Consider the following 25,767-nt stretch of genomic DNA (forward strand, 5'->3'; position numbering starts at 1 on the left):
GTCCATCCCGGATGGAGCGTTCGACAACATGAACCGTTTGTCGCGTCTTAATTTGGCAGGAAATCGCCTCACTCAGATTGATCTACCGCGATTTCCACAAAGCCTTACCACCCTCATTCTACAAAGCAATGCGATTAGTAGTGTACAATTTCCCAAAGAACGCTTTCCGGTGCTCAAGAGGCTTAATATCGAGAGCAACCGTGTAACAGATGTGGACATTAGTGCACTCCTTGCGATGGCACCTAAGCTGAAACTAATCGCACTTGGTCACAACCCTATCAAGCGAGCCCAATTAGTTTCGATTCTGGACGAGCTCGACCGGCGTAATGTTGCATACTTCGACATGGAGCTACCGGACGATTCCAAATGTCTAGCAAATGAACGCAAGTTCCGTGGTGCATGCATTCCGGAGTCAAGCTTCCCGCTCGAGGCTGGAGACTGGGTGGAAATTGTGCTGCTAATAGGACTGCTGATTGTCGTGTTGGTCAGCATAGTGTACGGCGGTGTTAAACTGTGGCCAAAGTATCAACCGTCATGGAAAGCAGTCAATTATTTTAATCGCAATCGTCATGAATAATTGCAAATCAATCGCGGGGGTCCGCGACAGCCGAGCGGTAGCGCCGGTTATCGGCCCATGAGCACCGGGGCTCAACACTTCGACGGCGTGGGTTCGAATCTCAACCGAGACCGGACCCTCCCCTGTACTAGAGGACTGGCTATCCATGTACACACAGGGAAACAGTCTTGTAAGCCCTTAACGGGTAGGCATGACCAACACGGTCGGTACGCCAAGAAGAAGAAGAATTTAAAATCAAAATAAAAAATGCAGTTGAAAGGGATTAAAGAACAAATAAGATTGACGACAAGGAAAGAAAATATTATTTTAAAAATTATGTAACCTTGCAACATGGGAGTATCATTTTATTTCGAGTTACATTATTACACAAGAGCGATTAACCATTTAAAATATATACGCTAAAAATAATATATCCGTGATGATAACATTCCAATTATTATATATTGTTCCTTGATTAATCTTAGTAACGATTCTAATACCATATCCAAGGAATACTAAACATAAACATTCCACCCAAAAGCACTCCAAGCACCAAAAAAACTGATTTTGAAGTCACTAATCTAGAATCCGACCGGCACCGGACCCAAAAAGTAGATGTTTGAAATTTCCAACTCATCCAAGGAGCAGTTTGGTTTCTTTACCCCGTTGTAATCTTCTAGTGAAATAGAAGGTGAAATGGCTGGTAGCCGTATATTGTCGAAATAAAAATTGTTTTGAAAAATTAAATTTACATAAAAAAGATGAATGAAACAACATACCTTTGAGACATTCGTGCATAAAAGTGGAAATTTAAGGATGATCTCTCAGTAGGAACTGCATCAGTCGCTCTTGTGCAATCACGTGGCGGGCGCCTTGAATTCATCCATTGATGATTTTAGCAACACGACTAACTGTTTCACGGATAAGGTTTGCTCAATTTGCTCATCCTGAAAGTGGTAACTCCCCTCCATATGTTGGACAAGGGAGGTTCCGGCTTTAAAAATAGGAAATGGTATTATTTGGCCGTGCATTCCGGAGAGCGGTTCCACGATTTCTGTCCTATGAAAGTTGTGCTAACCGCTGTACGCAAGGAAAAGAGAGCTGGCTGACCTTTTTCGTGATGGGTCACTTTGATACTACCACTTCGTGATTTGTTTAGTAAATGCTTCAAATTATAACAAAAACTGTCTGAGCTGAGAATGATTTTGTTTTGCGTTTATTTCGCGTTTCTGTCGATGTAGAGCTGTCAAACTGACAGGGTGACCGTATTTTAGTTTGATCTTACAGGGTGACTACTTTTTATGCGTCCAAAACTCGTTTTTCAAGGGAAATTGGAAAGGGTGCGTATTAACTCAGGGGTGCGTATTACCCCAGCCACCCCTACATGTTCAAGAAATGTCTGCGGAGTTTCATTTGAAGAGCGGTTGACGAGTGAAAGAAAGCGTCTTGCTACATCAGATACAGCAATAACAATATAATCCTGAGTTATGTTTATTCGCAAAATTGCAATGACTCACCCGTTGTCCCATCCCATCAAAGTTATGTGCGTACCATTATTGCGGTCCGAATGAATATTAGAAAAATACCCTAAAAACGCGAGCTTCGGGTCGAGATGGGGTTTCAATAGGTAAGAGCGAAATGGTGATAGCCTTGACTCTTTAACTCCAACGCAAAAATTCCCCAGTCCCGCCACTGCTAGAAATCTATCCCCACCGCGCCTATCCGCTGCCGCGACAGCTGACCCGAATTAAAAAATCGAGGCTTGTGATTGGCTAGCCGAACCGTCATGTGTGAAGCCTCAAAGTGCGCAATACGATACGAAGTTTAAATGCCCCGCTTTGGTAGAACACGCACTCTGAAACGCGACAGCAACCCCCAATGCTCTGAGGATAATAGTGACGCCCCGTTGGTTGTGGAGTTAGCGATCGCTAACGATGCATTCCTATACAATCCATAACTGCATCAGTCGCTCTTGTGCAATCACGTGGCGGGCGCCTTGAATTCATCCATTGATGATTTTAGCAACACGACTAACTGTTTCACGGATAAGGTTTGCTCAATTTGCTCATCCTGAAAGTGGTAACTCCCCTCCATATGTTGGACAAGGGAGGTTCCGGCTTTAAAAATAGGAAATGGTATTATTTGGCCGTGCATTCCGGAGAGCGGTTCCACGATTTCTGTCCTATGAAAGTTGTGCTAACCGCTGTACGCAAGGAAAAGAGAGCTGGCTGACCTTTTTCGTGATGGGTCACTTTGATACTACCACTTCGTGATTTGTTTAGTAAATGCTTCAAATTATAACAAAAACTGTCTGAGCTGAGAATGATTTTGTTTTGCGTTTATTTCGCGTTTCTGTCGATGTAGAGCTGTCAAACTGACAGGGTGACCGTATTTTAGTTTGATCTTACAGGGTGACTACTTTTTATGCGTCCAAAACTCGTTTTTCAAGGGAAATTGGAAAGGGTGCGTATTAACTCAGGGGTGCGTATTACCCCAGCCACCCCTACATGTTCAAGAAATGTCTGCGGAGTTTCATTTGAAGAGCGGTTGACGAGTGAAAGAAAGCGTCTTGCTACATCAGATACAGCAATAACAATATAATCCTGAGTTATGTTTATTCGCAAAATTGCAATGACTCACCCGTTGTCCCATCCCATCAAAGTTATGTGCGTACCATTATTGCGGTCCGAATGAATATTAGAAAAATACCCTAAAAACGCGAGCTTCGGGTCGAGATGGGGTTTCAATAGGTAAGAGCGAAATGGTGATAGCCTTGACTCTTTAACTCCAACGCAAAAATTCCCCAGTCCCGCCACTGCTAGAAATCTATCCCCACCGCGCCTATCCGCTGCCGCGACAGCTGACCCGAATTAAAAAATCGAGGCTTGTGATTGGCTAGCCGAACCGTCATGTGTGAAGCCTCAAAGTGCGCAATACGATACGAAGTTTAAATGCCCCGCTTTGGTAGAACACGCACTCTGAAACGCGACAGCAACCCCCAATGCTCTGAGGATAATAGTGACGCCCCGTTGGTTGTGGAGTTAGCGATCGCTAACGATGCATTCCTATACAATCCATACAAACGGGTACTGTTAGCCCCTCTCTAAACACAGGGCGAAGTTCGCCCGATGCGAACGAATAAAAGTAACCCAGTTTAGCCAAATAACCAGCGCGAACGAACTTATTCGTCCGATCTGTCAAAGTGGTATATGAACAGTTTGTTTACATTCTTGAATCCGGCAGCGATTGCTTCCGATCGCTCTCAGTGGTAGATTCGCAGTTTATAAACACAGCGCGAGCGAAATCAGTTTTTTTTCTTCATATGGAGTTTCGCGTTGGGCTGCGCAATTCGCGTTGCCCGGGGCAACTTTCACATTGACACGGGCAATATTTCGAGCTATGTCTAGGACCGGCCTTAGATATATATTGCACCTTTAGCGCACCATTCTTAACTAAGAGCGACGGTCTTGCGGTTGGTGAGCACAGACCGGAGTGGATACCACGCGGTTGAAGTCCGCGTAATAGCTCGAGAAATGAGAATGTGTAGAAGGAAGAGGAGGAAAAAGTGGGAGGGCCCCGAACGGGGCCTCCATTTTTCGTTTTTCCTTCGGTTTAGGTGGCCCACAAATCTGAATATCGGAATAAAAGTCGGCCTCGTATCGACCGCGTTTAACAAGGCACGGTGGCGCTTGGGAAGCAATTCTTTCATGTCTCGATTTGCCAAGAATTTGCTTCCATTCACTTCGTTTCGCGAACATGCGTGTAGCAGGGGTACTTACACTCATTCAGTTGTGTTCGTGACTTTCCCGGGAGACGATCGACGGGCTTTACATTTCATTGTCACGCTGCAAGTTGTTCAGTCTCTGCGAGAATATCAAGCTACACGTGTACGTACGTACAGAAAGATCAGCCCAAGAAATTCACAATGAGTCATTGCTTAACTATCATCATTTGGTAATTCAAATTTTCTATTAGTGACAACGTTGTAGAAGAAAAAAATACCCCACAGTGTATTAATGATTTGAACAAGCAATTAATTTAAAGTTAATCGACAATACCAGTATAAGGAAATTGCAAAAAGTTACCAAATTGCAAACATGTGAGCTTCGCTAGAAATTAATCATCTTCTCCTTAATGGAATATTTAACCGAAGTGTTCTCGCGATTCACCTTCTTCATTGAATGTATCTGATTTAATTTTGTTAGAATGTTCGATCAAAGCGCCCCCCGAAACACTGCACGAAGTAAAGCCAGCTAAATTGTGGCTCAATCGGGACACGAATATTCAGAAAGATTTGGTTGGAAATTGCCGAAGCAAAACCGAAGTTGCCGCAGCAAAAACGAAAAATGGAGGCCCCTTTCGGGGCCTTTGCTCTTTTTCTCTTCTCTTCCTTCTACACATTCTCATGTCTCGAGCTGTTTACGCGGACTTGAACCGCGTTGTTTCCACTCCGGTCTCTGCGCACCTACCGCAAGACCGTCGCTCTTTGTTGAGAACGGTGTGCTAAAGGCCCAATATATAATTATGTGGTTGCTGCTTAATAACTCATAAAAAAATATTTATTCTTTATAAATTACAAGCTCAACGCACAAGTTTGAGATCTAACTCTTACAAAAGTAGAAATAGAACTGAACTGGTCCCTAATTGCTGCCCTGCTTTTATAGTAGCGCTCGTGAGAATGCCGATAGGGGGTGATGTTCCTGATGATTTGTTTTGCTTCCAGGCCGTCGTGGAATGTCGCCTTGAATGTCTGCTGCACTTCCGTAGCCAGGGAACATGCATGATCATGCTTTATCGTTGATGATCTGTCGCCTTGAAGATATTGCGTCAGCCAGAACTTGCCGTTGTTGTGAAGACTGCAACAATGTCATCTATCGGATGTTATGTCTAGCGTGATGCTTTCTACGTGCCGTTGTTGTGAAGACTGCAACAATGTCATCTATCGGATGTTGTGTCTAGCGTGATGCTTTCTGTCTAGACTGGTTGAGTGTAACGTAACTATATATCTACTGCGTAGCCGTTTGTATGGACTGTATGGGAATGCATCGGTATACGCTCAACCCGCTCTAGCCATTTAAACCTCTCGCGGAGCGAATTCGAATATGAATTAATTCATATGGCCACCGCGTTTCGGTTTTTGCTCTTCATTTAGCGATCGCTTGCATTGCGTACGTATGAATGAATGACCGCTCGCGCTGGGTATACCCGTACGGGTATCCGTACGTCCGTATTCGACCGCGCTGGGTATTCGGCTGGTCTACGATTGCTCGCGCTGCCCCGTTGACAGAGTCTCTTACGCTCTCTCGATTTCATCACGTCATCCCTTTCCAACACTCGAAAAAAATTGTCTTTCTCCCTTTTCTGGGTGTTAGTTTTTGGACATGATCAGTTTTGCTCTAGTACACCAAGTGCACTCTCGGTTGCAAGTCAACTTTGAGCGAATATGTAAAAGCAGCCAGGATTGTAAACAACACGGGAAATGTTATCCGATGTTGTTCTTCAACAAATTTAGTTATTCCACATCTTCAAAGGTAGTGTTTTGTATTGTTAAAAGTGTATTCAAGTAGTGAAGTGTGAAAGAAGTGATTGTCAGGCGGCACAAACAGCAGCTGATGTATGAATTGGACCATGGCGAAGATGCGGCTTCGAAGCAGAATGAAGGCCTTTCTGCACCACCAGGGATGGAATGGCGATCGTGGTAAAACTAACGGATAAGTATTTAAACAACTTCAGCAGTAAAATATTAATATTGTATTGTATTTGATTGTTTTAATAAATTGTCATCCTCGCGATTTTATAAGATACCAAAAACACATGCTTTTATTTGACAAGAAAGAAATGGGGTGGGAGAAGAAACAGCAGAGAGCAAGCGAAGTGTGAGCGAGGAAGCACAGAGAGCGATGACGTCACAGCGTGCATTCTCTTCTGGCTTATACTTTGACTGTATACAAGCCAAGTAAAAGCCGAGTTAAAGCCGTTTTTTTAATATGGACTTCTGTCAGCGGGGTGGGTTTTCGATCGCTCGCGCTGGGTCTTCGAAGACCCGATCGCGCAGGGCTTTTAAACTTCGTACCGTATTGCATTGCGTATGCGCACTTTGATGCACAACCTCGATTTTTCAGTTCGGATCGGCTGCCGCGGCAACAGATGGGCGCAGTAAGGAGAGATTTCTGGCAGTGGCGGGACGGGGGAATTTCTGCGTTTTTGTAAAAGAGACAAGAATATCACCATCTCGCTCTTGCCCATTGAATTCCCTATCTCCACCCGAAGCTATTGCTGGTAGGGCTGGAATAAACATATATGTTTATTGGCCAAATTCCAATGACTCACCCGTTGTTCCATCCCATCAAAGTTGTGTGCGTATCATGACTGCGGTCCGAATGAATATTAGAAAAATATTCTCTTCCATACTTGCACTCATTCAGTTGTGTTCGCGACTTTCCCGGGAGACGATCGACGGGCTTTACACTTCATTGTGACAATCTGTTCAGTCTCTGCGAGAATATCAAGCTATACGCACAGAAAGATCAGCCCAAGAAATTCATAATGGGTCGTTGCAAAACTATCATCACTTGGTAATGCAAATTTCTATTAGTGACAACGTTGTAGAACAGTGTATTAATGATTTGAACAAGCAATTCGTTTAAAGTTAATTGATAATACCAGTATAAGGAAATTGCAAAGGTTAACAAAATTGCAAAAAATGTGAGCTTCACTAGAAATTAATCATACTCACATAAAAAACAAATAAAGTTCAAATCATTCAACCTTGGAAAATTAGCTACCTTCCAGTAAAGTTTGGTATAAATCGGCTCGGTAGATTTTGCGTGATGCGATCACATACATATACAGTCGGTATCCGACTTACGCGGATAATGGGGACCAGAGAAATCCGCGTATCTCGAATATCGCTTGACATATAGCTTATACTAGGAGTTACGAGATCGCGTTCTTGTGTACATGTATCATAGAATATAAAAAAAATACTTTGTCCGTTAATATGAACGCAATGCAGACGTATTCGATTAAAATAAATTGCAATAAACGAAATAAAAAGCGTAAGTATTGCAAATGTGTAATTTACATACTTATTAGTGTGGCTGTATATCTCAGGAATTTACATCGATGTTATAAACCCAATCTACTGTCAAATTTTGAAAACCGCGTATCTCCGAATCCGCGTATGTCGAGTACCGCGTATGTCGGATATCTACTGTATATTGCAAAGGATATATATAGTGGTATACAGACAACGGTGACTTTTATATATTAGATTGCTTGTGATGCAGGGTTGCTACAAGGACAAAAAAGACAACTTTTTATTATTTATTAAAATTATTTTATTTTAAGCTTCGTAATCATTGCGATTGGCATATCGGTACTGAACTACTATGGTTTCTATCCCTTTGACGGGACTTTGGACTTTGGATCGATGATAGCAAAATCCATAAAAGCTGGCTTAATAAAGCTAGATATAGATATCTGCAACAACTGAAACTCAACTGAAAACGATGTCTACCAAAACCAGTGTAAGCAAAACATTTTGTGTTTGAAACGTATTTAATTTTTTAATGACCTTTTTTTTCTATATTTCAGGTACCGACCAATAACTATTGCTCCAAATATAAACTATACTCATGAAATAAAAAATGGTAAATGTTCCCCACTGCCCAAGCAGTACTCTGCCATGCATTGATTGTAACTAAAGTCGGACCATAACTAAATGTAAGCAAATTAAAAAATTTTGTAATATTAGTAAGTAGTAACAATCAAGTTGTGAAAGTTTCAGACCTGTACTTTTTTTTCGCGTAATGCCGTACAATTGAAACTGAACGACCAAATATGAATCAGCACAAATAACTGGAGCGCCGGTGGACAGATTGATAAGGCCTGGAATCCATAATAAAAGCAAAAAAAAAAAAATGACAAGTATTTTTCTTTTGTACAGTTATGCATAACGTTTGTTATAAAGTAGGTTCTTACTATTTACGAGTTCTCTGTTCTTAAATTCACGTACTGTTTTTTGAAGACTTTTCAACCTGCCATTATTTTAAGGTTGTCTTAACACTAGAATACATTGCTTTGGAAACTTGCCCGAATGCTTTTTGGGGTCATTTTGACCCCTATTTTGAAAACGCTATAACTTCACTATTTTTGAAGATTTTTCAAATCCGTAAACTGTTACGTTTTAGTATATTTATTGACTATCTTTCGGCGTTTTTAATTTTTTGATGTACCACTTCACCATTCCGCTGACTCGGTGTATAGCAAAAAAGATCGATATGAGTCGAATTTTAATCCTTTTCAACTTTTATTCTTTCAAACTGTATCATGTAAATTCAGAAAAAAAAGTGTGCGCTATGATGTTGATATATTAGGCCACCTTTGAAAAATAATATCTTATTTTTAAATTAACAAATAACGCCACAAATTGATCTTAAAGATGTGGATTATAACATTTTCCGTAGTTAGTTTCCGTAATGCGCTTTGTTCCGTTATTCCGTACGCGAGCGTTTCGAAGCGTTATGCGCGATGCGTTACTATGGGAATTGGGGTTATTTTTAATCTTTGAGGCCACTTTGTGGAGTCATTTGTAACGGCAAAAATATGATTTTATTTTTGAAATGTTGCTCAACATACTAACTTTCCAGCGCACACTTTTTTCTAGATTTACATCAAAGACTTTGAATGAATAAAAGCTGAAAAAAACGCAATTTCGACCGTTTTTGCTATACACCGAGCTAGCAGAAATATGAAGAAATGCATCGAAAAACCAAAAACGTCAAAAGATAATCAACAAATATATTAAAAAGTAACAGTTTACGGATTTGAAAAATCTTCAAAAATAGTGAAGTTATAGCGTTTTACAAGTAGGGGTCAAAATGACCCCTAAAAAGCATTCTAGGTATAGTCAAGTTGGTTCTCAGAACTGGTTGAACAAAAAAATCTAAAATTTTTGTTTTAGATATAGCTTTGAATGTTAATAAAAGCCTTATTTTTTTTGTAAAAATATTCAGCCGTTTTCAAGATATTAAAATCGAAAATTGCGTTGGGGTCAAAATGACCCCAATTTGGATTCTAGTGTTAAGGCTGGTTCGCACGTTGGCAAGTGGCAAGTGAACGCTTGGCAGCTCGAAATATAGTTCTAAAAACGTCCTACGCACGGAACAAACGTCCCAATTTTGTTGTATGAGGGTGAAACAAATGCAGGACGTTTTCGAGCAGTCGTTCTACTTCGTCCTACTTCCCGCTAGGCAGCTCGAAATATCGTTCTCAAAACGTCCTACACGCGAACAAACGTCCTCCTTTTTTGTATGGGGATGAAACAAAAGGAGGAAGTTTTTCGAGCAATCGTCCTACTTGTCCTACTCTCCATACAAAACTGCTCGATGTTTGTGTCACGTAGGACGTTTTTTAGGACGATTTGCTCGAAATTGCCTAGTGGGTTCCCATACAAAACTGCTCGATGTTTGTTTCATTTTAGGACGTTTTTTAGGACGATTTGCTCGAAATCACCTAGCGGGCGAGTCTATTTTTCAAGCAAGTAGGTGGATGTATTGGTTGACAACTCGTAATTACAAGTGGTCAAACAAAACCTGTTTCATTTTCGTCATTTTTTAAGGATAACTTACGACTTATGTTACAGAAATATTATTTTATTGCATCAATGATCGATCTTTTTATTTATTGAAGACCAAATCATGGTAAATTAAATTTCACAACTTTCTGTTTACTTGTTTTAGGCAGCGCTCTGTGAACAGTCCAACAAACACGACAAACACGACAATGTTCGAAGGGTGCTCTGCGAGTTGTCGTGAAGAACTGTCACTCATCCCAGCAGCAAGGTAGCTGTAACGAGGCGGTTATCCGAGCGGGCGCGAAGGTGAACCCGACCGAGTGCGTCGTCGTTTCTCACGCGAGAATTTTCGCCGGATTTGGAGGTCCGTCGATTTCGCGTATCAACGTGTTCGGCCCGTGTTGTGACGTGCCAACAACGGTGCAAACAACGTGTGATACGGAGATCTGAAGTTAGGGCAAGTCGAGAACCCGGTCCGCAGCGTGACGTGCCGCTGAACGGAGAGGTGTTCCGCGAGTTATCCTAACTCTTTTTGGACGAGGAATTGGGGTGCTTTAGTATGACCGGTCCGAGTCGTGACGTGCCGACAACGGAGAGGACCACGCAGAAAGCAGGAAACTTGTCGAATTTTCCAAAGTTCCGTCCGAGCCGTGACGTGCCGACATCGGAGAGAAGCCTTCGGAATTTTCTCTAAGTTTTTTAGGAAGGTTCTTACGAGAAGCCGGTCTGCAGCGTGACGTGCCGCTGAACAGAGCAGAATCTAGCGTAAGCTTGGAAGGGTTTAGGGGTATTTCGGATTTTCGGTGCTTGGAGTAAAGAATTTCGGGTACTTTACTCGTAGGTGTCCTGGTGAAAATAACTGCTTTATTAAAAGTTTTGAGCGTTTATATACTAAAATGCTCCTTATCTTCTAATGAACGTAAGCGAGATAGAGGATCTCGCTCTAACATGCGAGATTTCCTGGTACGGTTCGATCCTCGTTACGCGATCTTCTATTCTACTCTTTCCGCGTGGAAAGCGCGACCTAGAATTTATCTTGTTTACTTAGGTCTTTCTAGAATCCTTGCGAGTTTCGATGTTTATGATCTTAGTTTGATCTCGCTTTCGAACGCATCGTTGCGTGGGTCTTATCTTCGTTTCATTTCGTTAGTCGACCACACGCATCGCCTAAACCTCTTGGTACCGACGCGTCGTGTCCTTTCATTATTGTGTTTATTTAGGATCACGATCGCGAACGTACCGAGAGTTTACATAAAGGATCTAAGCCTAGCGAAGTTTACGGGCGGTCCCGTTGGTACCGCGTTATCGGCTATCGCCGGTTATCCTTATTCTCGTATCCTTCGCGCTGTCCTAAACTAACGGGCGTTGGAAATACGATCTTTAACGTTGTAGATTTTAGTTAAGCGCGCAAGTTCTTCCGAAGGTTCCCTATCGTAAAACATAAAAAATATGTTTCCGGCGCGATTTTCTGCGCCTGGCGATCTCGTCGCACTTTAAAGGGGGTATTCTACCTACATTCCTTCAAATTTAATTTCTTGCATAATTCGGTTAGGCGAAATCCTAAAAAATGAACGAAACATATCGTCCGTTCGTAACACCGCCCCTCGTAAAACGCGTACATCAAGTTTTACGCAAAAATAGGACGATGTTTCTAAATATTCCTCAATTTATGATATTAAATGATTCAATTTTAGTATAGGTTGTAACTTGTCTCGGGATTGATTCTCGTTTTGATTCGTACATTTTCTGCTTCGATGCTGTGTAGTTGGGTGTCTTCGTTCTGCTAAAGACGTCGCTACGTTGCAACCTTTAAGCTACTGCGTCAGGTCATTTTAATATTGGTTTTTGATGAATTACACGTATGGAGCTGGTTGATCGTGATTCTTTGGTACCCGCCGTTTGTTGCCGAGATGAAGCTGTCGATTCATACACGGTTGTAGTTGAATATTTGCAATTACATTTTGCTGCTGGCAGGTCTAATCGTCGTCTCTTGTGTTCGAAGATGCCGGAAGGAGACGTGACGTTGTCTCCTCCGCCTGTCGATACAGATGCTTGATGCGTTTTTTTTTTAGTCGTATGCTGATGAATGTGTTTAACGTCGATTGATTGTTCTAGGATCGTAGATGACTGTACTTTAATGCCTCTATCGATCTTGGACGCCGATAATCAATTCGACTAGTTGTTTTGCTGCCGTCGACGTAAATCTTTCGTTGTGCTAGCTGAAGCAACGAGTTTGCGGATGCATGATTTCAAGGGATGCTTTCGACGAAACCGGATGTGTTGTACGGCTCACCGGATGATTGGTGGGTAGCGTATCTAAGTCATCATACTTGATACGATTACATCGTTGTATCGGTTCGTAGGTAAGTTGCATCCATAATGAAGAATGCGGATAGTCGCCGGAATCAGCGAGATGGATGTAAATAGCGGATGATCCATCTCCTGTTGAGTATGCAATGCCAATGTTGTCATGGCGCTGCCGTTGTATAATTTGACACGTCGTCTGCTGCATACGATTCTCGAAGATGTCTCGATGGAAACTTCTTCTCGATCTATTGTTTCTGGTAGTCGCGAATGTTGATGTGATTTTAACGGGTGTAGGTTCTTCGAAGCTCGCGGCTGAAGTATCGTGTGGCCACCACGTCCTCAACCGATAACTGCGATGGAACATTTCTCCGCTGATAGCGTGCTGCGTCATCTATTGAGCAGCCTTCTGGTACCGAATTTTTGCTGAGATGATGTTTCTCAGCATACAAGTTTTTGCTCCTTCTGAATCACGTGTTGTACAAGACCTGACGCAAAGGTTGACTGACCGTTGAATGTTGCTGCAAGTCGCCAGTTGACTTCAGCGTCGTCGTGTCCAGGATGTCTGATGGAAGCACATGCTGTTGATGCGGCCCTCGTCGTCCAGTGAGTATCTCGATGTGATGAACTCCTTATTCGTACAATCGTGAGCAATCAATCCCTTTAAACTACTTTCAAGAATTGTTTCTAATGCCCTTTATATTTGGCATATTTTTATCGTATGATCTTCCTATCTTTCTTCGATGTTTTATCTATTTAATCATTTTCGAAGATTAATTGTATGCAGTATTTAGAATAATTTTTACTGCATTTTTACTATAAGTGAACTACCTTTTTTAATTATTTATCTTTTTTAGTTTGTTTGAAATTCCTTTCTAAACTTCTTGGCAAGAATTTTAAGCACGGGCAGGTATTTTACCGGTTAAGCCGGTGCTGTTTTCTCAATCCTGACTGATTGAGCTTGTTTATACTTGCAATTCAACCTTCCTTTTCCTTTATGCCGGTTGCCTTGACCACTCTGCGTCTCAGCTCTTACCTTTACCGTTACCGGCTCGGAATTGTACTTATGGTCGATGTAGTTACTTGTAGTTGCACTAGAGGTGTGTTCCTGGAATTAAATCTCTTGAAAGCAGATTCTATTAGTTTATTTATTTTGGATCATGTGTAATTTTCAGAATCTTATTGTATGTTCTCGTGCCGAAACCCGAGCCATCAATTTTATTTTGTATGCGAACCGCTACTCCCATCAACGAGTAGCTGTTAATATTGATATCATTGCAATGGTAGGCAATTAATCCTTGCAAGATATTCTTAATACCTTCGTAATCATGGAAGGCAATGTCAAATTACGAGTGATTTTAATTCAATGAAAATACCTTTGATCCTCGATTATTGCCGTGGCGTTCATAATCGATTTCTAAAGGGTCCGCCTTGCATTTGGATGCCTTGGCATGTTTCGTGTCATTTTGCATTTCTCCATTTCTCCATGAACATGGATTGATGCTCGAATTTAATTTAGACCTCTTTCTGCCCGTTGTTTCAAGGGTGGTCTTTTTATGAGTTTCCGCGTGAAGAGCGACAAATTTTTCACTTTTACTATCGACAATTACCCTTGTCGTATTTTTCGCCTTCGCGTTTACCTCAGAATTTTTTGTGTTATTGTTTACCCCTGTTTGTTTCATTTTGATTTTGGGGCCCTTTTCGTTTTTCTTTTTCTTACCATCTGTTTTGTTTTTGTTAACTACGATGAATATGGGAAGGTAAAACAATGTTTTATAATCTTTTATGACTTCTACTGAAGATAATTTTCTTGAACATCCCTTCTCAACATTATCCTTCACGGTATAAATGGCGCATTTAATTAATTCAGGATCCTTGCGGATCTTGTGTTCAAGGTTTTCAAACCTACTTATATTGTAAAGGAGGCTGTCGGGAAATTTATGATTATCTCGTTTCCACGATTGGCCAACTTGATAATGCCCATCAACGAATTCTATGGTTTTCTTTAAAATCTCATTTGCTTTTTTATTGTTTGTCCCTTCAAAAATTGGCAATTCTTTAAAGTTACTAAATTTGGGTAACTGCGCTAAAGTTTGTCTCTTTAGCATTGTTCCGATTGATACTCTTTCTTGAGTTCTAACCAAGCCTCGTACAAATTGGGAATCTTCAACTTCTTCATCGTCCAATGAGAGAGCATGAGAGTTCGTATTCACTGGCTTTTTAATTTGAGCTTCCGAAGAACATTTTACTGAAGCGGTTTCCGCTTGGTTTTGGTCGGCGCAAGAAGATTTTGAAGATTCCCCTTGCTCATCGTTGACTGCTACTGTATGAATTCTTTTAATAATATCTAGTAGCTCTTCAATTCGAGCTTCGAGTCTATAGGTATAATATTGAGTGGCATGGCATTTTGGACATAGCCATGGTTCAGTTTCCGATGGCTTACGAGTCTTCCTTGCGCAAGTTAAGTGGAACATATGATCACAATGATCACAACTTAGCATTGCGGAATCCTCACCATCTTCCTTCTGACATAAACGGCAATTGCCGTGCGGGTTGATTACGAAAACCGGGGAAGGCATAATGATACCCTTATTCGTCCCTGTTTCGTTACTTTTTACGCGCCCTTCTTGGCGTTACGTAAATATTTTAGGGATCCCTTTTGGTTCCCTTTTTTTTTGCCCGTTTGGACGTTAGATCCTTCTTCTAAGGATCGAATGAGTGACAGAGAAAAATGAAAAATAACCCACGTACCTGCCACTCAAATTCCGGTGAATTTGAAATAACTTCCGTTACCTTTCCTCCTTTTGGGCGTCCTTCGTTGCTGGGAGCGTGGGTTTACTTCCGAGGGCTGCGCCGCAATTGGTGTGGAAACTCCGCCGGATAATTGATTGGAACGGCGCCTTTCGCGCTTTCGCCACCGCTCCGTTTAAAGATGATCGCGTACTGTTACACGAATTATAATATAACACTGGGAACACTAGTCCTAGGTTAATTAGTCCTTGCAGGAATTTTCCTCACAAGATTAATGATCAATGTTCTGATCGTTTTTAGGGGTGCGATAATCGCAATTCCCTATTGTTGATGCTACTGTGCGTTAAATGGCAGCGTTAGCCAAATTATAATAATAATTTGGCATTGGTGATAATTATCACGCCGAAGTAATTACTAATTCGAACTCTCTCTATTAATGAATTAGAAGTTATCATCCAATTCAGAGGAGTTGAACCTTCATTCACTTGTCCGTGTTTAATCACGGACACTTCAGCCGCCTTTTTGCCTAATGGCAGTGGTGCGGTCCGTTTGACCGAAGATATTTTCTTTTTGCGTCGTCGTGATGACGCAACACCGGTAAGAGTTCTCCTTAGAGAGTCTTACTTAAACGCACTTCACTCTTCAACATAACTGGTTAACACTTACTGGGGCGCGTTAGCCCTAAGTTTAAGCCAGTTCTTGCAGGAGTACCTGCGTATCGACTACGCGCGTCGTCGACCTCTCAGTTGAGAGTTTTAATAGGTTCAAATTTATGAAACCTGTTGGCGGTTTATTCCGTTCTGGATATAAGCAGCCCTTGTCGTAACTTGTAACGAATTTTTCACGTTTTGAGGAATCACTTCTGATTTATCCTAAGGCTTAATGCATTATTAGTTCACGGGTTTTTATTTAGGAGTCACTTTTCACTCGAGTTGTCACTGGGTCCTCGTTGGCGTTTTGCCCGTTTAATGTGTCGTTATTTAACGACTATTTCACCAATGAACTGAACACTCGGTTGAATTGTTAATCACTAGATACACTTGGGCTTAATTTGCCCGTTTTAAACATGCCGTTTTTTAACGACGATTACACTCCGTGAACTTTTAAATAGCACTTGACGCCAAGCGCATTGAGCCTCTTACGACAAATTATGTGTCCGTATGCCGACGGCCTTTTTTGGGCATTCCCTTTGACGCATCGGCAAACTTATTGTTTCACTTGAAACTACGGACACTTCTGTTCTTAAGGCAACAGAAAACCTATTTTAAACTGTTCTTAAGGCGACAGCACACCTATTTTAAACTGTTCTTAAGGCGACAGCACACCTATTTTAAACTGTTCTTAAGGCGACAGCACACCCTTTTTTAAACTGTTCTTAAGGCGACAGCACACCCTTTTTTAAACTGTTCTTAAGGCGACAGCACACCCTTTTTTAAACTGTTCTTAAGGCGACAGCACACCTATTTAGGAGAATTCGTTCTCCGAGTACAACCCGCGCGATGTTGTACTCCTCTCTGGAGCCACCATGTAACGAGGCGGTTATCCGAGCGGGCGCGAAGGTGAACCCGACCGAGTGCGTCGTCGTTTCTCACGCGAGAATTTTCGCCGGATTTGGAGGTCCGTCGATTTCGCGTATCAACGTGTTCGGCCCGTGTTGTGACGTGCCAACAACGGTGCAAACAACGTGTGATACGGAGATCTGAAGTTAGGGCAAGTCGAGAACCCGGTCCGCAGCGTGACGTGCCGCTGAACGGAGAGGTGTTCCGCGAGTTATCCTAACTCTTTTTGGACGAGGAATTGGGGTGCTTTAGTATGACCGGTCCGAGTCGTGACGTGCCGACAACGGAGAGGACCACGCAGAAAGCAGGAAACTTGTCGAATTTTCCAAAGTTCCGTCCGAGCCGTGACGTGCCGACATCGGAGAGAAGCCTTCGGAATTTTCTCTAAGTTTTTTAGGAAGGTTCTTACGAGAAGCCGGTCTGCAGCGTGACGTGCCGCTGAACAGAGCAGAATCTAGCGTAAGCTTGGAAGGGTTTAGGGGTATTTCGGATTTTCGGTGCTTGGAGTAAAGAATTTCGGGTACTTTACTCGTAGGTGTCCTGGTGAAAATAACTGCTTTATTAAAAGTTTTGAGCGTTTATATACTAAAATGCTCCTTATCTTCTAATGAACGTAAGCGAGATAGAGGATCTCGCTCTAACATGCGAGATTTCCTGGTACGGTTCGATCCTCGTTACGCGATCTTCTATTCTACTCTTTCCGCGTGGAAAGCGCGACCTAGAATTTATCTTGTTTACTTAGGTCTTTCTAGAATCCTTGCGAGTTTCGATGTTTATGATCTTAGTTTGATCTCGCTTTCGAACGCATCGTTGCGTGGGTCTTATCTTCGTTTCATTTCGTTAGTCGACCACACGCATCGCCTAAACCTCTTGGTACCGACGCGTCGTGTCCTTTCATTATTGTGTTTATTTAGGATCACGATCGCGAACGTACCGAGAGTTTACATAAAGGATCTAAGCCTAGCGAAGTTTACGGGCGGTCCCGTTGGTACCGCGTTATCGGCTATCGCCGGTTATCCTTATTCTCGTATCCTTCGCGCTGTCCTAAACTAACGGGCGTTGGAAATACGATCTTTAACGTTGTAGATTTTAGTTAAGCGCGCAAGTTCTTCCGAAGGTTCCCTATCGTAAAACATAAAAAATATGTTTCCGGCGCGATTTTCTGCGCCTGGCGATCTCGTCGCACTTTAAAGGGGGTATTCTACCTACATTCCTTCAAATTTAATTTCTTGCATAATTCGGTTAGGCGAAATCCTAAAAAATGAACGAAACATATCGTCCGTTCGTAACAGTAGCAGAATAAACAAGGTATATACAATTTCACCGTGGGATACAGCCCTGCACGACAAAATCAAACTGTTTTGTTCTGTGTCGTGTTTGGCAGCGCTCTGTGAACAGTCCAACAAACACGACAAACACGACACTGTTCGAAGGGTGCTCTGCGAATTGTCGTGAAGAACTGTCACTCATCCCAGCAGCAAGGTAGCAGAATAAACAAGGTATATACAGTTTCACCGTGGGATACAGCCCTGCACGACAAAATCAAACTGTTTTGTTCTGTGTCGTGTTTGGCAGCGCTCTGTGAACAGTCCAACAAACACGACAAACACGACACTGTTCGAAGGGTGCTCTGCGAATTGTCGTGAAGAACTGTCACTCATCCCAGCAGCAAGGTAGCAGAATAAACAAGGTATATACAGTTTCACCGTGGGATACAGCCCTGCACGACAAAATCAAACTGTTTTGTTCTGTGTCGTGTTTGTCGGACATGTTCGATGCAGGTTGACAGAGCACCTCCATACGATTGCTTGGGTTTGATCGTTTTTTTTTGTCGTGTTTGTCGTGTTTGTCTTGTTCGATAGCTGACAGAGCGCTGCCTTTGTCTGACATGTTCGATGCAGGTTGACAGAGCACCTCCATACGATTGCTTGGGTTTGATCGTTTTTTTTTTTGTCGTGTTTGTCGTGTTTGTCTTGTTCGATAGCTGACAGAGCGCTGCCTTAGTGGTTCAGTTAACCCCTGGTCAAAGCTTTACGCAAACGAGTTTGATTCTTGCCGCAGACTCTTGCGTTTTTATATGCCAATAGTAATTAGCTTGTCAGGTGTCGTCGCGTTTCGTGACGGGACGTCGCGCTATAGTCTAGATCTCGTGGTACGTCAATGAAAACCTGTCAAACCAAACGTCAAACAAAAAGAAAAACATGCAGAACATGCAACTTCGTAATCGAGATGTAGTCAGTGTTGTCAACAGAGCAGCAGGCAGAAAGCCGTAGCATTTTCCCGTGAAAAAACCGCATCGATGGGATTAAAGTGTTCCTGCTAAGCGTGTTTGTGTTTTACAAACGGCAGGGTGTTATTATCACATAGCGCAGGATGCCGGGAAAAGTAAAGGTGAAAGTCCTGGAGGGCAGAAACCTCCCGGTGATGGACCGCAGCAGCGATACCACGGATGCTTTCGTGGAAATCAAACTCGGCAACGTCACGTACAAAACGGATGTCTGCAGAAAAACATTGAACCCGCGCTGGAACTCCGATTGGTATACGTTCGAGGTAGACAGTGCCATTTCTCGCCGGGTGCCACGTGTTCCGTGCAGTAATATTTACAATCAATTTCGTCTTAGGTAGAGGATGCCGAGCTGCAAGACGAACCATTGCAGATCCGGTTAATGGATTACGATACCTACACGGCAAACGATGCGATCGGCAAGGTGTACATTAATCTTAGTCCACTGCTGCAGTAAGTAACATTGGTGCGCTACCATTTATTACAAAGTAACAATGTCCAACCCTCACCAGCAAATCACCCTCGGATAATGGGCCAATATCGGGATGGCTACCGGTCTACGACACCATTCACGGGATCCGGGGAGAGATCAATGTGATAGTTAAAGTAGATTTGTTCACCGATTTCAACAAGTTTCGCCAGAGCTCCTGCGGCGTGTTGTTCTTCCATTGTAAGTAACTACTGTCGTGTTGAATCAGACAACGGGGCTATGTGCAGCGTTTCTAATGTTTTAAAATTGCTTTCAGCTTCTAATATACCGTATGGTTATAGTATTGCAATGTACCACGGATTCGTGGAGGAGCTAGTCGTTAATGATGATCCCGAGTACCAGTGGATAGATAAAATTCGTACACCCCGAGCCTCAAACGAAGCACGTCAGCTAGCATTTATGAAACTGTCAGCACAGGTGAGGAGCACGCAATTCCGGACTTTGACGTACCGAAACTTGTATGTTAATTGATTCTTATTCAGGTCCAACGTAAAATTGGCATAAAAGCAACCGAAATGGGCGCCAACGCTGTGATAGGCTACATGCAATGTTACGACCTAGAGGGCGATGTGGGAGTCGTTGCTCGTGGCATCGGAACTGCCGTCTCGTTAACAAAAATTAACGAACCCATCGGACACCAGCATATCGGAGAAGAGATACTGTTGGAAGAGTAAGTAGCGGCCCGCTGTATCTGTTATTTCCAGAGTGGCTATAACATACACGTACTTATGTCGCTCACCATCTCTTTCCACTAGGCCAAAGATTTCCGGGTGTTCCGATTATGGCGACGTTACCCGAAAAACGCCGGGTATCGGTGGTGATGTAAATAATCCTGCAGCTGGCAATAGTCCAACGAAGTTGGGCACCCCGATAGCAGGTTCGCTGCAAGCAAAGGATACCGTTTACATACCGATGTGTAGACGGTCGTCGGATTCGGACCTCAGCATTACACCAAAGGGTAAGTGGGGTTGGGTAGTGGTGGATATAACCCTGCTATTGCCTAAATTGTGTGTCAATCGGTGTTCCATCGCTAGGCAGCTCATGTCCACTGGACAAGAGCATTGGTATAGTGCGCAACTGTGGAGCAAACAATGGCAATACTAAATCGATCATGATTATGAACTATGACATGCTGGAAATGCTAGAATATCCCTTCTTCACCATGACAAAGTATCCGGCTGGTATTATTCGACACATAGGTAAGTGAAGCAACAACTTTCTTTTTATTTTGAAACCTGTTCCTCATCTGTATTTACCACATTTGGTGCCACACAGGGGCGACTGTGACGGCGCGCTCGGTGAAACTCTTGGAGCGCGTTCCGAACCCCAACGAGCCGGAAACGCGTGACAGTTGGTGGAACGAAATCCGCACCGAGGTACGGTCACATGCCCGTTCGTTGGGATGTAATGTCATCCTTGGATACGTCGAGCAAACGACTATTGAGTAAGCTAGATTTAAAACTGTGTGTGCATTTGTTTGCTTCTAATGCTTAATATCTTTCTTTGACCACTTTTAGTGACGATATTTGTGTGCTCTATGCAACCGGAACGGCAGCGGTGATAAATCTTCAGTTCGGCAGCGATATGTGGGTGGCTGACGCGTCGCTAAACACTTCCGGTGATGGAGCAGGTACCGGTGATGGAAAGGAGCACATGACCTCTTCCCTCGATAGACAGGATTTTGACCGCGATTACAGCGCATCGAGGGAACACACGCCCAACAATACGGTGGAGGGTGATGGGACGTACGACGGGCCGGCGGGCTTGCCCAGCAAATGTACCATCTGTCACGTTCCGTACTCTTTGGGATCCGTAAGCTCTCGGGTCAACGCAGCAAAGTGTTCGATGTGCAAGTAAGCCTTCCCATAGCATTTGAAGTAAGGAGGAATTGAGTGCTAGCAAAACACTTTATTTCGCTACAGGAACGGTATCGTGCCGGATGTGCTGATTACAACGATTGAAGTTCCCGAAGGGATGGCCGTGTCGGGGCGTGGATGTCTCATCCAGGCACATACGTGCCGGATGAAGCGCGATCTGAAGAGTGAGGCAAATGGCAAAGAGATATCGGACGCCCTGCCCTTTCTCGAGTACGAACTGTACAAGTTGCTGGTGAACAAGCTGAAAATTAAGGGCATGAATGCAATATTCGGTCTGCGATCGACCATTACGATTGGCGAGCGAACGATCGTACTGATCGCCACCGGGACGGCCTGCTATCTGACGGCCCTGCCGAAACCGATGCTCCCAAAAATCGTCGAGGGCACGCAGGTGATACAAGACAGCCAACGAATCCAGGAGCTACAGCTGATGGTGCAGGGCATCGTCGAGCGTAACATTCAAGCGTACCAGCTCCAGAGTGTCTACGACTCGGACGCGGAAGTGATGCAGTCGAACGCAACTGGCACGGTCGGGCGGGGGGATGACCGTGAGAGCAAGGAGCTAGATTTGGCGTGTATGCAGAAATCGGCCTGTGTCCTCGAGCTGGACGATAATGTCGACTGGGACCTGCTGGCGATCGCGAAAGAGCCCGAGATCGCACCGGAGTGAGTTACCCGGCAAGAAATCGATCCAAGCAATCAGTGATTTCTCATCGGGTTTGTGAATGTTTTCTTTACAGTGGCTTTTCGGTGGTGAATGTACAAACGATGCCCGGCCAGTCCGCGGAACTGATGGAGGGTGTGCGCAAGTTCCAGATGTTCACACAAGTTTGGCGCGCGAAGCTACCGTTCATTCAGCAACATACGACGCGCAATCTGAACAAACACTTCCAGGAACTGTTGCAGTTAATCTACTACAAGCTTCGCACGATGAGACCGTGTGTGCTGTGCGATCTTCGTTTTAAGCTTGATCTGCCCGAGACGGACGAAATACAGATCGTAGTGTCGGGTATGACGCTCGCCCTCGTAGACAGTTTCAGCAATAAGTTGAAGCGAAAAACTAGCTCGCATGTCCAGCAACAATCATCTGCAGCGGTTAACGCGGGATCAGTTCGAAACAACGGTAACTATCTTGAACAAGCGAATTCAAACCGAATGTTTTAACACCTGTGAACACCTTATGCTTCTAACTTTATGCTACCAGATGACGAAATGATGTTTTCGTTGGACGAAGACTCGATGGATACTTCTGGACCTCCGGCGGCACCACCCACAACGCCCCTACCTGCTGTAGTCAAGACGCTTAAAGCACGCGCTACAAAATCAATGGCTTCCTCACATCACACAAAGTTGAATCGTCCTGGTAAAATGGTACGTATAACGGTCAAATATGAAGAAAATGAAGGAAAAAACATTCTATTTTACGATCGTTTTCCACAGATACAGCTGCGCGATGGCTACGGTGTGGACATCACGCCACTAAGCTATATACCCGGAGGGCGGATAAAAAATTACCTAGGCAATCTGAACTTTTTCTTCATTCGTGAAAGTACCTCGATCCGCGAAACCGGCGGTATCTGTGGATTTGTACAAAGTTTCATTGCGGAGGTTCTATCGATCGTACGCGCGCATGTGACCTCACTCGGCGGGAACGCAATGATTGCATTTTATCTCAACGATCTAACGCTCATGGACAATGTACACAAGAATCAGGTTCGTAAATACTTTTTAAGCTGTTTTTAATTGTTTTCATTTAGTCAGTTTCTCCATTACTTGCGTAGCTCGGAATCATAAATTTGGGAGGCATTAATTTTAATGCTTCATGTGCACATCGATCCATCAAAAGAAAGGCATTAAAATATAGCAGTAATCTTTACTGTTCTCCATTTGCAGGGTCAATGTCTCGTCAGTGTTGGTGGGGATGCCGTTAACGTATCGTTCCACAAAGACGACAAGTAATGTGAGTTGAAGCGAGCAAAAAAAGGATGTTTCTAACTAAACTAGAAACACGCACCATCGCGTTAGTAGTTTGGTCGTAGAACCTGGCTTCCTTTTAGGCACATTTTGTCACAGACCAACCACAAACCAACGTCAAAAGATCCATTTCCTAGCTAATTTGAAAATGTTTGATGCTAACAAAGACAAATGCAACGAGTTCGAGATTTCTATGGTTGTTTATTGAATCAACGTACTTTCTAATAAAATCAGTATTTACCGTTTTCCCCTTTCCATGCCTCACCACAGTATCCGGTTTGGAATGTTCTGGATACAGGACACGTTAGTTATCTTTTTGCTTCTTTTGGAACCACCATCGAAACTCTCTCTTCTCTCTCTCTCTTTGTCATGTTTACGAGACGATAAACCGAATCCTACCTTTCGCTCTTCGGTACGCCAATTACAGTTCTACCACTTGTCTACCGGTTGTATAGTTATAGAAAAAGATCGTTTCTTCTCCGAAAATAGCTTTGCTTTGCGCGATGAAGTGTCGTTTCTTATAATTAAGATTGTCGGCTTACACGAGTATAAATATAGATCATTTCTTAAAAAGTCGATAAAACATTTCTCTTTAAAACGTTATCTGAAACATCCGTGGAATGAGTTTATAGTTGCTTAAAAAACGTGCCTTTCTTTTGCACGCGTGGCACTCAAGGAAACCTGATATTAGTCTGGCATTGGAACGTTCTGTCGAGATTTCGAGTGATCACGAGATTCCGGTTTCAGGAAGTCTTCGCCCATTTCCTGGCAGCTCTACGGTTACTAGTGTGTTTCTACGAGTGTTTGTGTGTGCGAGTTTCCGTTCAAGATCGTGACGAGGGGTGCCATTAGTGCATACGCTTTTTTTCGTTGTCCGGATCATCGTTCATCTGTATCCGCTTCGAGAGCTCCGTCGCAACATCCTTGTAGATGATGGGATCTAGGTTCCGGGCCAGCATGTACATGATCCACCAGTCGCCGAGGTCCAAATGAGAGGAAATGGATTTCGCCACTTCGCGCGGTACCATCCGGTTCCGGCTGTTCAGCAACCGCGATCGTACGCCCGGCACGAAGATGATGATGCCTCTGTGTCGGGAATGGAGAAGAACGATGGTTGTAAGTTATTCGCTTCGTTCGATGTCGTAGGAGAAAACAACATACCTATAGATGATTAAACCAGCGAGGAAGACGGCCAGTATGATAAACCAGAACCAGATGAAAATGTACGTTTTCTCGTTCACGATGTTCAGCGGCAGGATACACATGGCGTCGTGCTTCTGGATCGAGCCGGACGCACCATACTTGTAGAAGTTGCACTTGGTGACGCGCGGAAACACGAACACCATCGGGTCGGCCCGCTGCTCCTGCGTTCGCTCCGAGTACTGCAGCACCTCCCAGCCGTACGACAGGAACTCCCCATTGAAGAACCGGTTCATCAGCCACAGCTGCACGATTATGTTCACGAAGCAGAGCGCCTCGCACACCCAGTACCGGATGGCGTACACCTTGTGGCGCTTCATGTGCGTCAACAGATAGTCGAGCAGGATTTGCTTTTTGGCACACTTTTCCTGCTCCTTGCACGCACCAATGTTAAGCCCCATCACGATCATACGCATCAGGCCTCCCTCGATGGCATCCCAGAGGAATTTGGGCGTGTAGCAAGCGATGGCCTAATTTGGAAGGAGAAGATTAGATCTCTGGCTAATGCCACCATATGATGCCCAGGACGTCTCACCTACCTGGAAGAACAGCACGAAGCACACCCACTGATAGTAGGTGTAGTATTTTTTCGCATCTTCGTCGTCGAAATCGTTCGATATGCCAGGATGAGCTACTTCACGTCCCACCTGAAAAAATTGACAAAGCAGTGAACCAATTAATGAAGTTATTTAACCAACGCAGACAGGCAAATTTCTTACCTCCCTACGAAACGCGTCCGGCATGGTGAAGGTGCTAGAAATCCAGCAGAACGTGTTGACGACGTGGGGCGGCACGCCGCCAACGATGCAGCTGATCGGATTGCCCACATACTGGGTGGCCGTGATGATCAGGCTACAGGCGAGCAGCAGGGCCGTGGTGAACGTATTGTGCAATCGAAACACGATGTTGTCCGTCTGGATCTCCTGCCATTTGAAGTACTGCTTCAAACCTCCGAGTAGTTTAAACATGGTGGAAGCTGTTCGCGATCACAGGTACCAGCACGATCGTGTATAGCGAGGCTCCGAAGCTGCTCTGCGTTTGAATCCAACCACAGCCACTACCTGGACAGGGTTATTGCATCGTACGAATTGTGGAACACGTGCTTGCTGCCGCCGGTCTGGTTGCTTACCCGGTCGATTCTAAAACGGTTCGAGAAAGAGCAAATCGGACGAGTGAATATTGGTAGTTTATCGCT

General features: G+C 43.7%; 2 protein-coding genes across 2 annotated transcripts; one reads left to right on the plus strand and one right to left on the minus strand.

The window, feature by feature from the left end:
- The first annotated feature begins 18,987 nt into the window (after positions 1–18,987).
- LOC131286065 (C2 domain-containing protein 5) lies at positions 18,988–23,723 on the plus strand. Its single transcript, XM_058314929.1, has 14 exons — positions 18,988–19,297; positions 19,369–19,484; positions 19,535–19,701; positions 19,778–19,938; positions 20,004–20,191; positions 20,277–20,479; positions 20,556–20,720; positions 20,797–20,965; positions 21,039–21,374; positions 21,444–22,064; positions 22,139–22,521; positions 22,603–22,769; positions 22,839–23,111; positions 23,292–23,723. The coding sequence occupies exons 1-14, from the start codon at positions 19,121–19,123 to the stop codon at positions 23,355–23,357; spliced, it is 3,192 nt and encodes a 1,063-aa protein (XP_058170912.1). The 5' UTR covers positions 18,988–19,120; the 3' UTR covers positions 23,358–23,723.
- A 62-nt stretch (positions 23,724–23,785) lies between these two features.
- On the minus strand, positions 23,786–25,540 carry LOC131287098 (innexin inx1). Its single transcript, XM_058316117.1, has 4 exons — positions 25,292–25,540; positions 25,112–25,219; positions 24,534–25,042; positions 23,786–24,458 (listed from the first exon to the last, which is right to left on the minus strand). Exons 1-4 carry the CDS (start codon positions 25,538–25,540, stop codon positions 24,221–24,223), a joined length of 1,104 nt encoding a protein of 367 aa, XP_058172100.1. The 3' UTR covers positions 23,786–24,220.
- Between the last annotated feature and the right edge of the window lie 227 nt (positions 25,541–25,767).

This window comes from Anopheles ziemanni, chromosome 3 (assembly GCF_943734765.1).
Source record: "Anopheles ziemanni chromosome 3, idAnoZiCoDA_A2_x.2, whole genome shotgun sequence".
NCBI lineage: Eukaryota > Metazoa > Arthropoda > Insecta > Diptera > Culicidae > Anopheles > Anopheles ziemanni.

Coding starts and splice junctions, on each gene's coding strand:
- LOC131286065 (XM_058314929.1), top strand. CDS start 19,121: ATGCCGGGAAAAGTAAAGGTGAAAGTCCTGGAGGGCAGAAACCTCCCG. Junction 20,480..20,555: donor CCTCAGCATTACACCAAAGG/GTAAGTGGGGTT, acceptor TTCCATCGCTAG/GCAGCTCATGTCCACTGGAC. Junction 22,770..22,838: donor TGAATCGTCCTGGTAAAATG/GTACGTATAACG, acceptor CGTTTTCCACAG/ATACAGCTGCGCGATGGCTA.
- LOC131287098 (XM_058316117.1), bottom strand. CDS start 25,540: ATGTTTAAACTACTCGGAGGTTTGAAGCAGTACTTCAAATGGCAGGAG. Junction 25,043..25,111: donor GCTTCGTGCTGTTCTTCCAG/GTAGGTGAGACG, acceptor CTTCCAAATTAG/GCCATCGCTTGCTACACGCC. Junction 24,459..24,533: donor GCTGGTTTAATCATCTATAG/GTATGTTGTTTT, acceptor TTCCCGACACAG/AGGCATCATCATCTTCGTGC.